Raw genomic sequence first — 16,356 nt, 5'->3', positions numbered from 1 at the left:
GGGAGTTCAGATTCCTCTAATAATCTCCTCATTGCACCTAATTTGTTTTCCCAAAATATGAAAAAAAGAAAGCCCTCTCTTCTTTCAGCCCACAGACATACCAGGGGTGCCTAGGCTGCTCGAAGAGGCTGAGCTACCAGACACGCTGTAGCTCCCAAATCACTACAGTACAGCCACATCAGCTGTGGTGAGGTACAGCTTTAACTTGGCTTTAGTGCTTTCAAGATTGGGTTAGTACTGGCGCATAGTTCTGGAGAACATCACCTGAACTTGTATGTAGCTTGGGCATCTTTGCACCGTCCTCAGCTGCATACATCAAGGAACTTTTAAGCAAAGTGAATTATTTTAACCCACTGCAGAAAATGCTGTCTCTCAGACACCAAAGTCTGACTGTCATTTTATTCAGAATATAAGCTAAAAATTCTTGATATGCCCAAAAGTGGTAAATATGATCTGAGATAAACCCTTATGTCTCAACATATTTTATACTTCAGTCCTGAACAGATACGATCATAGGTAATTTAGTTTGGAGATCATTCTGAGGTTGTATGTCAAACCCCCCTCTCAAAGCAGAGTCACCTTCAAAATTATCTTGAGTTGCTCAGGGCCTTGTCCAGCTGAGTTTTTAAAATCTCCCAGGACTTCAGAACCTTTCTGCACCACCTGCACCAACACCCACTGTCCTCCTGGGGAGATTCTGCCCTCTCCCACATGTTCAGAGCAGCTCCACTAGTGATGAGCTGATCCCTGAGTAATTCAAATGTGAATGTGGTCCAGTGCTGTTCCTTAGTCATAGAATCATAGAATCATAGAATCGCTGAGGTTGGAAGGGACCTTTAAGATCATCAAGTCCAACCTTTAACCTACCCTGACAAAAGCCACTTCTAAACCATGTCCCTCAGTGCCCCATCTACCCTTTTTTTAAACACCTCCAGGGATGGGGAATCCACCACCTCCCTGGGCAGCCCATTCCAATGTTTAATAACCCTTTCAGTGAAAAAATGTTTCCTAATATCCAATCTAAACCTCCCCTGACATAACTTGAACCCGTTTCCCCTCGTCCTATCACTTGTCACCAGGGAGAAGAGGTCAGCTCCCATCTCTCTACAACCTCCTTTCAGGTAGTTGTAGAGGGTGATCTGTTATATCAAGGAGCGGATTTTCAGAAAAGTTCTTGTCATGCTTTCTGCGAATTTCTCTATTGGGAGAGTGGGATTTGCTCCTCCTTCCTACAATGGAAGCAGGAGGGTTGACCTCATGCATCTTCCTTGTTAATGACAAGGTTTGTTGTTCTTATAGGGGCTTTTCCTCCCCTAAAGTAGGATAGGATAGGATAGGATAGGATAGGATAGGATAGGATAGGATAGGATAGGATAGGATAGGATAGGATAGGATGGAGTGGAATGGAATGGAATGGAATGGAATGGAATAGAATAGCATAGCATGGAATGGAATGGAATGGAATGGAATGGAATATTTCAGTTGGAAGGGACTGACAAGGATCATCTAGTCCAACTGCCTGACCAATTCAGGGCTGACCAAAAGCTAAAGCATGTTGTTAAGGGCCTCGTCCAAATGCTTCTGAAACACTGACAGGCTTGGGGCACCCACCACCTCTCTAGAAAGTCTCATCAAGTACCTTATCAAGGTCAGCACCAACACAACATGAGGAAATTTTTGGATCAGCCCATAATATAATCATGACACACAGAGACATGCTTGTTGAACTGATCTCTTCTACAACTTTCCCAGCTACAAAACCTTTTTGTAAAGGGCATTATTCAATGTTTTTAAAAAACAGAGGAAAGATGCCAGCATCAGCATAACCTATAAGCCAGGGAGGGAGTCACTGTTCATTTATAGCTGCCGAAGACATAAACTAGACTTTTATCATTGATGCCTCAGTCTTGTATTTTCTGCACATACAAATCTAACATTAAGGTGCATCACGTTCCAGCTTTCGGCGTGACACAATCCTTTGATTCAGGCTTAGGAAATGGTAGTAGCGTGTGAGGTTTCAAACTGAGTTTTACGTCCCAAAATGTGCAGTCAATTTTTTTAAATTTAATTTGAGCAATATTAGAAAAGCAACTGCATCCGTGAATTATTTTCTACTAAGTGCAATGTGTTATGGCACAGATAAGTCTCAATGCATAACTTTAAGTATGTGTAATCTGCTTGAAACTGGTCAGATTGCTCAAATGCTAAAGAAAATTATTTTTAGGAGCCTGACTCAAGAGACTGCTATTATTACTTTGCCTAAACTTAAGGACATGGCTTTTGATAAACATTTCCCCCCCAAAATTAATTGCTAAGTAGACATAGGGGGTTTATGGTAAAAAATAAAAAATTTCTGCAGGACAGAGGAACATCTTAAAATTGAGATAAACTTAAGTCAGCATAGGTAGAAACTTTTGATGGCAGGGGGAGGGAGAACACAACTGGTTTTCATGGAAGATTTATTTTTAGGCTTTTCATTGCCATGAGACTTGTTTTAAATTGCAATATTAAAAAGAAAGGTCCCAGTTCTGTTACTTAGTGTCCTTGCTTAAATCAAGAATTGCACACAGAACGAGGGAGTGTCATTATGGACAAAACCGTCAAAACTCTGAGCTTCGCTCACGGTACAGGAAAAAAAAATGGCTTATCCTAGGTCCTAGCACCATCCAAGAGCAAGGAATCAAAGAGCTTCTGTTACTGTACCAGACCTTCGTCTTTTCAGCCTCAGAGCAGCTTAAGGCAAATTCTGTCAATCTTAAAGCTGCTTAGAGTAGCGTATTCAAAGCGACTTAGCAATTCAAAGTCTAATCTTCATTGAAAGCCAACAAAACCTTGGCTCAGATGTGCTTAATTTACCTTTAAAAATGGGATGCAGGAACTTCTGATGTTACCCTTAATCCTGCTTTCGAGCGCGTGAGAGCCGGGGCTCCCGGGGAAGGGGGGTGAGCACAGTGCAATGGAGCGAATGATGAGCTGCAAGGAGCTCAGTGCAGCGGGGGCTTAATTTGGAGTTTAAACGGCAGAAGCTGAGAAGTTTAGCATCATCCTCTTGCAACTTTGCTTAATAAATATTAAAACACATATTGCTGCTGCTAAATACCTCGGGTAATAGTGGCTGATCAGCACTTTTTTCTTTAAAGTCTGTTTCTAGAGAGGATTGACAACCACACAGAGAGTAAAACCACCAAATCTAACCATTAAAAAGAAGAAACAATCACAATATTTTGACATTGATGAGGTGATACCAAAAACTATTATTTTTATTTGACCTTTTTGTTTATTTCTTTTGCTTTTGCATATTCTGCTATCTTATTTTCAAGCTTTTCTCCATGAGAAGGGGACACAAATGAAAACTTAGCTTTTGAAATATTCACCTGACTCCAGAAGATGGAGGTTTATAGGAAACATCATCTACTAGGGTGGTTTGGTTCAACCCAGTCACAGAATAAAACCTGGTGGGATAAACCTCTTTATGACAGGTAAGGGTTGACAGATCAAGGAATCCACAGAACTGGTTGACCAAATAGCACATCTCATCTCATAGCTCCTGCTCCTTCAGGCAACTTTCGGCATTATTTCCATTTAGAAATGGAAGTTTAGAAGATTTCAGCTGAATTCAGCTCAGGTCTTCGGCATTCTTCCGTATCTATTTCTATAGAGTTACACCTTGTAAATCTGAAGCCTTTGGAGATTTCATGTTTGGCATGATGAACCAGAGGTTATGTGGAGTCATTTGGCCTTTGTGCCTTAAAAATACAGTTTTAGACTTTGGTAGCATTTAGATCTTTGCAAAATCACCCTTCTTTTTTAAAAGAGACAAAGTCAAAACCAAAAATTAATTGCATTGCTTCCTGTTGAAGTCTGTGCTAAAACAGAAAGGACTTACTCTACCAGCAACCTCCCACTGATTGAGTGAACTCTTAATGAGCTCTTCAAGTTTTGGCCTAGAGACAAAATGATTTTATGATTTCTCAAATACTTGCGCCCAGCAGAGTTTATGGATTTAGTACATTTCTCCACATTAGGCAGGAGAATTAAATTCCATAATAATTTTCAGTGGGTTTTCATGGTGTAGTTCCTGTATGCATGTGACACCTCATTACATCAGAAGAACCCCGTCAGCCAACACAACAATGCAAATCCAACTTCTGACTCTTTCATTGTCACAGGACAATATGTGAGGCCAAGCACAAACCATTACTAAGAGCTGTTGCAGACAAACATCTTGACTTCTCCAAAATGCCCTCTCTCATTAAAGGCAGGGCAGCCAAGGTTCTGTCTCCGTAATACTTTCTCCTAGTTTTGTTTGCCTACACTTTTTCAATAGCTGGAGAGCCATTCTTTTTCAAAAATAATCTCTAAAGGTTGGAATGTATAAACATATTTATTATGACATGAACAAAGGCGCACTTCCACGCTAGGAAAGTCTGTAGACTTCCCCACACCTTACACTTCTACCACAGAAATACATAAGAATATTATGACTGACAACACTCTGGTATTACATGTTGATTTCTGAAAAAAAAAAAAAAATCCATTTTGCTGCCATGATTGTCTGAATTTTGGCTAGGAGGGTATTTTTCAGTATTAGAGTCATTGTGTTTAGTCCATCTCTTACCACTCGTTTTGTCACCATTATGTTCAAATTATACAAATCATAAATGTGGATCATTTTTCCATAGGAAGGCTTTCTCTTACTTTAGTCCTCCAGATGTCTAATATCCTTGTCCAAAAAAACAAAGAAGCCATCATATATCTGGCTGGTAGTAATAATTATGTTATCAGTGGGGTTCTTTCGTGTGCTGAAAATTTCCTTTTGATTATAACTCAGTGGAAGCACAATGAATTCTGTGGGCAGCCTGGCCACAATGCAATTTTAAAAGCTGCTAACGGATACGGGTCATGATTAGGTCTAAGAAAAAGTGATTGCAAGCTACAGGGTATCCGAGACCTAAAAAACGCAATTACCCAAAGCAGATCCTGAAGAGCTATTGTAATATTTAGAACTATTGTAAACCAATTATTTGGAAAAAAAAAAATAAAATCAGTCCTTTTTTACAGTGTGTTCTGCATTAGAAGGAAGATACATTTGGGAGCAGGGAGGGAGGGAGGGAGGGGCTGGCTACAGGCTGTGCTACACGGAGTCACAATATTCCCTTTAAGTCTCATTTTCTTTAAAAGAAATGTGTTGGTTTGTTTTATTTTATTTTGGGGTTTGGTTTGGTTTGGTTCGATTTCATTTGGTTTTTTATTTCATTTTCCCTAGTGGGGAAAAAAATACCAAAATGAATATTCTCAGAGAGTAAATAAGTTACTATTTCTTTAAAAATAAGAATCACAGAATGACTCTTTGGCTCTTGTGTCAAACTGTGCAACCCACAGGTTGCAATTTCAGGTGAATTACCCAGTAGTTTAAAGTATCCTTGATTTGACATCCAGTCGCTTTTCTTTTCCTTTCTGGATATGGATAATCTTAAATGTCACAACACAGGAATCTGTGCTGAGAAATTGCACAGATTCCTTAGACAGAAACCAAAAATGCCGGCAAGCAGCAACTTCACTTTGTCTGCATGAGGAGAAAAAAAAACAAACCCAAGAACTTGAAAATTTCACATAATTTTGATGCATAATCCTCAGGCCAGGTCAAGGTTGGACCTTGATGGACCAAGGTTAACAGTTGGACTCGATGATCTTAAAGGTCTTTTCCAATCTAAACGATACTGTGATTCTAAGGTCAGTTGAAAATGGTCTTATTTCTTTAAAAAAAAAAAAAAACTTAGAAAAAACCTGTCCAAAGTTTTCCACCTTGCTGTGAAATTCGAATTTCACTCACAAGTTTGGGGTTTTATTGTGAAATTTCACACACAAATTTGGGAGCGCTGAAGAAGCATTCCAGAATCAAGATGCTACCAAAGACCTTCTCTCTGGAGTTTGTCAAAATACCTAGGGCTAAATTTAATCAATGTTCTGACCCAATGCAGTCTCCCAGTTTTAAAGCAAACCTCAAGCTGCAAATCTGGAATGCGTAGATGTAGATGTTTATAAGAGGTTCTGTGTTTATCCCAGGTGAAAGTGGCAGCCAGTTTTCCCTAGTCAATAAATTATGGAAAGGACGGAGGCACAGCTTGATACTGGTTTCAGGTGTTTGCAAGCAAAAGGCGAACTCAGTTTGTCCCCTTTATGCCCTGTAAAGTGCCGAAGAAATAAAAAGCAGCCGTACCATGAAATGAATTCCCCTTGTGCCAGCACAAGAGAAGGCATGAAAGATCTTCATTTTCTCAAGCCACTGTTCAATTCCTGCTGGAAATACTTAGAGCCAGGCAAACCTGGGAGTGATAAGAGTTTTGTCCGTGTCCACAGCTGAAAGACTGAAGTGGTCAGTCCTTCACCGTGAGCTGAGAGAGATTTTGCCTTTAACACAGGACCTTGTGTGCTGCTCCATAGCAAGACCACGAAAGCGCAACATACATTCATTGATCGATACTTCTGAAAATGTTGACATAAATCTTTTCACTACAGAAAAATTCCTTTCCTGCAGAGAACATGAGCATTTGCTGAAGACCCAAAAATGCTCATCAACAATGTAAACATTGGCTCATAGGAGCTGACATTAAGAATCATGGTTGGATCTGCAAAATGAGCAAAATATTTCCCAAGGACAAATGGCAATCCTCTTTCCTGATGTAAACACCATAAAGAAAATATCCCCCTCCTCTTAGTGAAATTTTTCTGAAACTAATACTACTGTCTCCAATCCTTTTTTCATTGAAGCCTGTGGCATAACTCTCTGCCAAATTCTCACTAGGAGCAAAATGATAAAGAATGACTTGGACTGAATGAAGAAGTTGCTGAATGAAGTAAAGTAGCAATACGGTAGCAAGCGGAAAAGGCTTGGATGCAAATGTGCCATGGGATTTGGTGCAGTGAAGGTGCCTTAGGGGCAGCTCCACTCCCTCAGGGTCTCCATCAGTGCCATCAGCTACGCTAACACCCTAAACTACACATTGCATGGCCTACTGCAACAGCCCGCATCCCTTCTTTAATGTCTTTCTTTCCACCGAAAAAGGGAGTTGCCTCCAAACTGTTCCTGGGAATGGTCCCTGACCTGTGCTAACTTCCAAAGGGGACGCGGCCACCATGTTGCAGTGCCCTGGTATGACTGAATTTGATAACACAGACGCTGCTAACACTGTCCGTCTCAGCCCAACTGCAGTAATTAACATTGAGGGGATCCGCTTCATGAAGAGGTACAACATCGTTAAGACAGAAAATACAAAAATGGGGAGGAGAGGAGAGGAGAGGAGAGGAGAGGAGAGGAGAGGAGAGGAGAGGAGAGGAGAGGAGAGGAGAGGAGAGGAGAGGAGAGGAGAGGAGAGGAGAGGAGAGGAGAGGAGAGGAGAGGAGAGGAGAGGAGAGGAGAGGAGAGGAGAGGAGAGGAGAGGAGAGGAGAGGAGAGGAGAGGAGAGGAGAGGAGAGGAGAGGAGAGGAGAGGAGAGGAGAGGAGAGGAGCAATCACAGTATCTTTAAGTTGTAGGTAACAAGTCAAACATTCAGATTTTTTTTTTGTTGAAACCACATTATTGTAGTATATACTAATAAAAGCTAACAAAACAGTCACCTCCCACTCTTTCAGAGGAGGTGACAATGTATGACTGGATCATCCCCCCATTCTGGCAGCCTCCGGTCATAGCAAGCGGCACCTCAGAGCTTCCCACACCTCACAAGGAGACAGCAACTTTTTCCACACTCTATATGTAGGATTTACCTGTTCAGCTTCTCCAGATGGAGACGAAGCTGGGAGGAGAAGGCGAAAGTGTTTATTGACATGCCACTGTGTGAAAATTTAACCCTTTTAATAGCATCTTAATGGTATTGCAATGGCCGCTCCCCTCGCAGCGCTGCTGTGCTCTCTGTTGTAGCTATAGCAATGAATTATGCTCGGGTCTTTTTAATTTTCTTCTAATGTTTTCTTCAAGCTGAGCCCGTAAGTGGGTGGAAATATATCTATTACTGAGAGTGCAGAAAAGACAGCTGTGAAACTCGGGGTCTGATTCCGACTCTGATGCTGAATTACTGTCTAAACCCAGGCAAATGATTAAACCTCTGTGCCCTGGATTTCCCCATCTGTTAAAAAATATGGGGTGGGAGCAGGATAGATGGGGAGAAGAAGGGGAATAACGTCTCTCTCCCTTATGATGGTGCTATAAAGCCTGATGTCCGAGAATTTCTGCTAAGGAAATTTTCAGAGAAAAGAGTAATAACCTTAGGTGGTGTAAATGCAGATACGCTGCAGAAGAGTTAGGACTGTTTACAAAAGATGAAGATCTCTCTTGCTAAATGTTGTTGTCGTTTCATAATCAAGTAAATGGCAAAGAGCAGTCTGTAAATTTATGTGCAAACTCCCATCTGTGCCAGAAGAAGAAAGTAATTTCAAAGATGCAAATCAAGCCGCCACGCAGTACCTGAACTGTATCAAACTGAGATGACTGGCCACCGCGCAGTGATATGGGAATCGAAGGTTTTGGTGGCTTACACTGAACATACAGGAGCATTCAGCAAAATATATTGCTGTGCTGGAAATGCATTAATATCCATTGCTGTGCCAGGAAGACCGTGAATGCTACTACCTTACGAACGGTGTTCACAGCATTAGCTGAGGAAGCTAGGTTTCTCTGTTAAATTCCCTTTTCTGCCACAGGCTCAGCGAGATCACTTAGTCTTTCTGTGTCCTATTTTTCACCCTTAAAATGCTGGTAACAATATAGGCATGATGGGTGCCAGAAGGCTGCAATATATGGGACTGCACAATGAACTGATTTGCTATTTCCTTGAAGATAATACATTTTCCCCTATGTCAAACATTTATTACTCCAGCTGCAAGAATAGGGGAAATTTACTGCGCAGTGCAACTTAGCTTTTGGACATACCTCAAATGCCGAAGTATTTACATTAAGTGGAGGAGGACAAAATGCTCCCGTTTTAGTGGTCTTCACTGCCATGCAGACACCTCCGCATGTTTGGCAGTGTATTACAGCCTGGCATTTGGCAGTATTTTCATTTCAAACAGTTTTTGAGCAATGAATTTTGATGCTGTTGTGAAACGCTTGTCTCACGTTTTACACTGATGTGGGTTCCTAAAAATTATTACGAGGCACCCAAGCACAAAAATAAAACCTGTTAGGTTCTATCCAAATTACTGCTGGGATTAGCCTAGTGTAGAATCACAGAATCACAGGATGGTAGGGGTTGGAAGGGCCCTCTGGAGATCACCCAGTCCCACCCCCTGCCAGAGCAGGGTCACCCAGAGCAGGTGGCACAGGAACGCCTCCAGGCGGGGTTGGAATGTCTCCAGAGACGGAGACTCCACCACCTCTCTGGGCAGCCTGTGCCAGGGCTCTGCCACCCTCACAGCAAAGAAGTTCCTCCTCATGTTTAGGTGGAACTTCCTATGCTCAAGTTTGTGCCTGTTACCTTTTGTCCTGTCCCCGGGCACCACTGAAAAGAGCCTGGCCCCATCCTCCTGGCACCCACCCTTGAAGTATTTATAAGCGTTGATAAGATCCCCCCTCAGTCATCTTTTTTCCAGACTGAAGAGACCCAAATCCCTCAGCCTTTCTTCAGCAGAGAGGTGTCCCAGTCCCCTCAGCATCTTGGTAGCCCTTTGCTGTCCCCTCTCCAGCAGTTCCCTGTCCCTCTGGAACCGGGGAGCCCAGAACTGGACACAGCACTCCAGGTGCGGCCTCACCAGGGCAGAGTAGAGGGGGAGGATGACCTCCCTCCACCTGCCGGCCACGCTCTTCTTGATGCACCCCAGGATGCCATTGGCCTTTTTGGGCACAGAGGATCTTGTGGCCAAATGATCACTTATGAAGTTTAGGATAATATCAAGGAAACGAGTCTCACATAATCTTAAATATTTGTGTTATTCAGCTTGGTCTAAATGTTTGCACCTTCTCCTTCACTTCTCAGAACAGTGTTTCTTAATTTTCTACGAGCAGCAGAGTTTCACCAAGAAGACAGCAGCAACACTTAGCACTTGAATAGGACTTTTCACTTTCAAAATGTTGTACAGATATTAAACATTTTTCGCAGACCCATGCAAAAATTTGGAAATGAGGAAAAAAATTTAAAGGTGTTAATGGAAATTCAGTGCATAAACTTTAGGCCTTTGATAATCACAACCATTCCCGTTGCTATTTTTCTAATAAGGAAACCAAGATGGACAAATCATGATTTCACATCTCTTTAATTAGTTTGTAGGAAGCTCTGTTCCCTATTTCAGTGTTTTATCCACATCTCAGAGTAATCACTGGGCTCACTATATTTGTAACCTCAAAATGTGTTATCTATCCTGTTTGTGAAATGCACTGTCTAGAAGATACCGAACAGGAATTTTTCTGACGCTGGTGTGATCGCACCATTGGTGACAGCTCTAAAATGAAAGTTAAATAATTTAAACTGATTCCTTTGTTATTAAAAATTGACTAACCCAGTTCAAAAGTAGACTTAATCAGCTGACTGGAAAAAGAGCCCTTAGTGCCATCGAGAAAGCCTTGTAGAGCTCTTGGTTCTGTCCTATAGGATCCAAAAAGGGCTGAACAGTGGATGCAAGCGGCTAGCTGAGGATATAAAACACTTGAAAGAAGAAAAACTGCTCTTTAAGACGTGCTTTTATCAGTTGTGGAGAAAAAAAGCAGAAGCCGTTAGTATCCAAGTCTGTCAGATAAGTGCCATTAGAAAGCTGTAAGGTTACTGAGATTATTATTTTTTAAAATTGCAGTAAAAGACACTAAAAATGAGTTATGGCTCAGTGCCTTGAAGAACGAGTAACCCATGAATGAGCAAACTCAGCCATATGAAAACATAGAGTCATGTTAGCAAGTTCAGAACGCTCTTCAGCTCTGCTGAGCAGGCTCCCCAAATATCTGCACTTTGCATGCATGTATTAGAATCATAGAATCATAGAATCATTTAGGTTGGAAAAGACCCTTGGGATCATCGAGTCCAACCATCAACCCCACTCTACAAAGTTCTCCCTTACACCATATCCCTTAACACCACATCTAAATTGTGCGGAGATACCTCTAATTTGTCAAGGGAGAGGCGCTGTGACATGTCTTCGTGTGTTAAACCCTCTGGCTGGTTTGAATAACAATTCTCTGCTGTTTCTTGTAGGCATCTCATTTTGGAAGACTGCTTGACTGGGGGAGTTAGGGCAGCCAGGTCTGGTGGATGGGTGGGAGGGTCTCCTGCTGGACTGGGTTGCTTATGTCCTCTCCTTAACACAAAACATTCTGCAAAGATGATACTACATTTTAGCCTTTTGTCTGATATTCCCGTTGGCATGGCAGAACCTATCTACGGTATCTAGCATACCTTAGTACGTTATGCGGGTAAAGAAGCTTGCGTAGACCAAATAGACTTTGCTGAGAGCGGAACTCTCCTCTCTGATGAGAGTTTCAGTGCTTGCAGGATGTAGTGTGGTATCCTTTAAGACTGGGCTGCCGTTGTCCAAAACCATTGAAAAGCAAAGAAAAAAAATCCATCTTTTTCTGTCTGCTTTGCCCAGTTCTTTCGCCAAGTGAGAGGTCTGGCTGCATTCATTTTGTATCACTTCGGTTGACACTCAACAGCTGCAGATGTGTTATTTTTATATACACCTGCAAGACTGAGCGCGAACAGAAGCGGGTGCTGTTCATCAGGTAGAAAATTAGAAATGACATGTCGGCCTCTTAAATAAGTAAAACCAGAGCTTGCAATTGGGCATGTAGAGATCCAAATTGTACTTACAGCCTGAGAACTGAAAGGAGGCGGTGAGGATGAGTGTGCCTAGATCTCTCTGTCGCCCAGGGTAGTCACGTTAACTTCTACATGCATACAACAGTGCCTAGAGTGAAGATTTGTTTTCCAGCTGGGCCAGCTGCCAACTTGCAAAAGTATGTTTTACAGAGCCAGCAAAGTTATCAAAGTTGTAAGCTTAAATACGGTTCTGTTATCAACTTAAACCTGCCTCTTAATTTGAAATGTTTAGGAAAGAGCACTGAAGTCAGGTCTCTTATCATTTTCATTTACTAATGGAGTAATCAACATCTGTAGAGCATGCAGATACAAAATCTTTCACTCGGTGAAAAGCGTGCTCAAAAATTCTCTTGTCTGAGATCTGTAATCTCATTTTAATTAGCATTGCACATAATTACTCCAATCAAAGAAAGTCAGTGGCAAACATTGCCATCTGCATTTGTCGTTAGCATCAGCTAGCACGATGGCAGTCAGTGATTTTAAGTCAACACGTGGGCTCTGAGGTACAAATGTCTGTTCAAGGGCAAAGAACACTGTCCCACTTTCTTTCTACCACTTCACTTTTGAAACACACCTTTCATCGTAGACATCGCCAAATATTGATCATTCCCAGTTCGGTATGTGTTTTACATCTGGGATGTGATGGTCTTGCATATTCTTTGCGACAGAAGATATTGTCATTTGTTTTGAGTGATTTAGTCAGGCGTGGATTCAGGATCGTATCACGCCAGCCCAGTATTCAGCGTGGTTGCCAGCTGTGTGGTCAGGGTTTTGAGATGTTGATAGGCTTCCACGGCAAAGCACACAATTATTCGGTGAACTGTTAAGACAACAAATGTTCAATACAGCGATAAAACTCAGACCACTGCATGCTGATAAGGGCAATACCAACAGGATGATGTGTTGTATGCCTGTTGCTGTGTGCACTGCCACTTGTCCAGAGATCAGGTGTCATTAAGCGGTTAAGAAGAGCTGACCGATGATACTTGGCTGCTTCGGGATTTATATGCTGCTTCATCATAAATCCTCGCAGAAAGCCGTATTTGAGAAGGCAGCAGATGACCTGCTACTGATAAGAATCCTTTATGAATGTAAATTTTTACTAAGATACAGCCAAGTTTTTAAAGGATTTCCACCCCTAGGCCATTAAATTTTTTCAAAGGTTACATGCAGTCCAAGAACATTTACCAAGAAAGGCACAAGCATATCTAAATTTACGGATTATGTAAAATTCAGCAGGATTATTTATTGTCTTCATCCTCAGAGAAGGGAATTATCTGGGCTTTTCTGAAGATGTTAGTACATGACTGTAAACTCTTTAAGAGAAGACATGTTCCAAAGAGCATTTTTCCTCCTCCTGAACCACGCCTTTCATGCAGGATGAGTGCTTATGAGAGCTTTTAAATTGTTTTGGTTGCATAGTTACAACTTTGATAACTTTTTTTTAACTTCTCCTCATTATGGGAGGTAGCCTTGAGTGTTTTAAATCTACCCATAAAGCTGCCATAATTCTCTGCAATTACACTACAATGCACAACAATTAATTATATCAAATCCTTCTCACAGAAGTGTTTACTAGTGAAGAGATTGCCACGGCTTTATTTCTGACAATAAAAGAGTGGGAATTATTATACCCCTCTTGGGATTTTACTGATCTAACATTGCTGTAGCCAGTATTCTAATGATATTATTTTTCCCTGTAGGAAATAAACATCAGTTCTTGACAGGCATGATCGTTAAACAATATTTTACATGGGAAAAATATTCCCATATATTTTTTCCTGTAAGAAACCAAGATCTGGATTTTTAGCTGGGTAACTCCAATGAGCAACCTGCGCTTGTGCCCAGCCTTGCGGGGATTCACGTGCAGGGTCTTCCCCTGGGAAACTGGAGTATGCGTACCCTGAAGTTTGCTGGTGTCGGTGCCGGTGATAGGACTGGACGAGGCTGAGAATTGGTGTCACTGTAGCTTCGTAATACAGAGCTCAGGGCAGGCTGGAGATCTTTCCCAGGATCTAGGTTGAATACTAAGGTAGTAAGTTCATGCTGAACTAAGCCCAGCCACAGTTTGATAGCCTTGAAGCCAGCTCTCAATTTGTGGTTTTGGAGTCCCTAGACTTATATATATGTCCTACATTAATATACATGTCCTATACATGGGACTTTTTTGTAGAGGCATAGCCAAGGTAGAGATCCACTTCAAGCTGGTGGAAAACATCTTCAGCGTCAAAGGCAGTAGCAAGGGCTGCTTGAGCAGGCGCTGAGCCCAGGAGGACGGGACGTGCACAGTGAAAGCCGTGGTGCTCTGTGCACCCTGAGTGCGTCTGGAGGGGTGTATGTCAGACTAGCGCTACTCTGGTCGGGGCATCTTCAGTTTAGTTTCAAATTTCAGGAATCCGATCTACGCAAGCTGACACAGCTCCAGGACATGAACCAAGTTGGGTGGGCATAATCAAGAGATTCCCTTTGAAAGCTCACTTCTGCTCTGAACTAGACGCTAAGATAGGTGCGTCCATCCATTCACCTACAGAGATGCGTTACCCTGAGCACGGTCAGACACCCCTTGTCTGAGCACAGGGAAGTGCGATCAAAGGACAAGCTCGACAGCCACAAGTTGCTGTTGGCAAAGTGACATGAGGGGCTTCTACCTGCCAGGTTTGTTTACTAGATACTCTGATATGGTGATTATTCCTTATTAAGTGAAACAGTAAATACTAGTCTTTACTGATCAGTTTCTGTTAAAAAAAAAAGAGGATTCTGTAAAGATTAACTTCACAGCAGAAGGTTTTTCTCTGAGCAAGACCTTTCCCTTTGGAAAGGAGCGAGGGTTAGCTTGTAACATAAAATAAGACAAACTGTTCAGAGGTAAATGTTCCCAAGACTGATATGATCACCTGTCTTCATATCTTTATTTCCTTTCACAGAGCCATGTTTGACTATGACAAGAGCAAAGACAGTGGCCTCCCAAGCCAAGGACTCAGTTTTAAGTACGGAGACATCCTTCACGTCATCAACGCCTCGGACGACGAATGGTGGCAGGCGAGGAGGGTCACTCTGGAGGGAGACAGTGAGGAGATGGGAGTTATACCCAGCAAGAGGAGGTGAGTGCTGCCTCCTCCTTCCTACCCCCTCGGCCGTGATGTTAAAATATTCCATTTTATTCCAAAGACAGGGTGCATCAATCTACTGAAAAAAATGGGGAAAGTAGAGGAAAATCTCACAGTTATTATTTCAAGAGTTGGAAGGTATGATTTTCGCTGTGAGACTTAATGAGTTCAGGCTGTTTAACTATACTGAAAAGAAACTCAAAAGGTGACTCAATTATAGTGGATTAGTATCTTCACAAAGAAAGGGCGGAAGGGGGAATGAGCACCATCCACTAAAGAGCTTTCGCAGAAAAAGGAAGAACCAGAACCCAAGTCCGGGAATTAACTCGGAACTTGAAATAGAGCGCATGTTTTAATGTCAGGGTGATTAGCCATTGCATCAAACTGCTGAGGGATGTAATGGATGTCTTGACATTTTCAAATCAAGACTGTATGTCTTTCGTTTCTGAGAGTAATAGAATTAAACTTCTCAGCCTGTGTGATGTAAAAAAATGATGCTAAATTATATAATGGTCCTCTTTGGCTTCAAAATCTGTTAATTTAATCTCTGCCTGCCTGGAAACTGATGGATAATCAATATCACAGCAAATTTTTCACATTATGTAAATGAAGGAACTTTCATCCACTCTCCAAGCTAAATCTGAATCTTTAGCGGTGATGGATTCATGCTGACTGACGAAGAGAGAGCAGGCATCTGAATCTCCCTCATTGTTTGTATTGTTTACTCACTCTAGGTGCTTTTGTAAAATTGGCCGCAAGTCTCTGACAGTATCAGAACTACCACACAAATCACTATTACTTTCTGCCTCTGTTGATAGTTGCTATAGAAAGGTCAAGAACTGAAAGGGTAGGAGGAAAATGAAATCTGTCAAACCACATTACATTTCTCTTTTGCAGCGATGCTCCCATACTGCATATAAACTTTCTATTCCTAGCCATTTCAGCTTTAGCATTAACATAAAATTGATCATGCCCGTTTTTCATAGTGGGGAAAAGGGAAGTCTGATGCTCTACAGAGCACCTGCTGCTGTTTTGAGAGACTTGGCCCAGGTGCTAATAAAGCTCATGGTACGCCTTGTTCTAAATCACGTAAAACTAAACCGAAAGGCCATCAAATACTTTGTTGACATGGGCCCTTCAGGGAGCTCATTTTCTCTAATCATGACCATGTTTGAGTAGGACCCACACCAGGATTTTCAGTGAAAAGCAATTTTGGATTTGTATAATACGTAGAAATAAAAACTACACCATAATTTTTACAATGGGAAAAATATGCCCATTAAACAGGTTTAGTCTCTAGATACTGAAAAAGGAATAGTTGCCTACTATTAATTGCTACAGTAAGTACTGTTGTAATGACGTGATTGGATCACACATGGGAAAAGAGGACAATCTATGCACAATGCTCACTCACAGTGCGGTGCGTACTATGAAAAGCCACAAAAAGCTG

At 41.8% G+C, this 16,356-nt stretch overlaps 1 protein-coding gene across 26 annotated transcripts in view; it reads left to right on the top strand.

Annotated features, from left to right (window-relative positions):
- Positions 1 to 16,356, top strand: part of DLG2 (discs large MAGUK scaffold protein 2) — a 1,060,606-nt gene that overhangs the window by 986,928 nt on the left and 57,322 nt on the right. For all 26 annotated transcript variants that reach the window (XM_063325909.1, XM_063325871.1, XM_063325941.1 and 23 more), the window contains one exon: positions 14,724 to 14,900. In XM_063325909.1, the coding sequence (XP_063181979.1) occupies positions 14,724 to 14,900 (177 nt within the window). The remainder of the gene's footprint in view (positions 1 to 14,723; positions 14,901 to 16,356) is intronic.

The sequence above is a fragment of the Chroicocephalus ridibundus genome, chromosome 1, assembly GCF_963924245.1.
Source record: "Chroicocephalus ridibundus chromosome 1, bChrRid1.1, whole genome shotgun sequence".
Taxonomy (NCBI): domain Eukaryota; kingdom Metazoa; phylum Chordata; class Aves; order Charadriiformes; family Laridae; genus Chroicocephalus; species Chroicocephalus ridibundus.
This window is presented reverse-complemented; position numbering and strand designations above follow the sequence as displayed.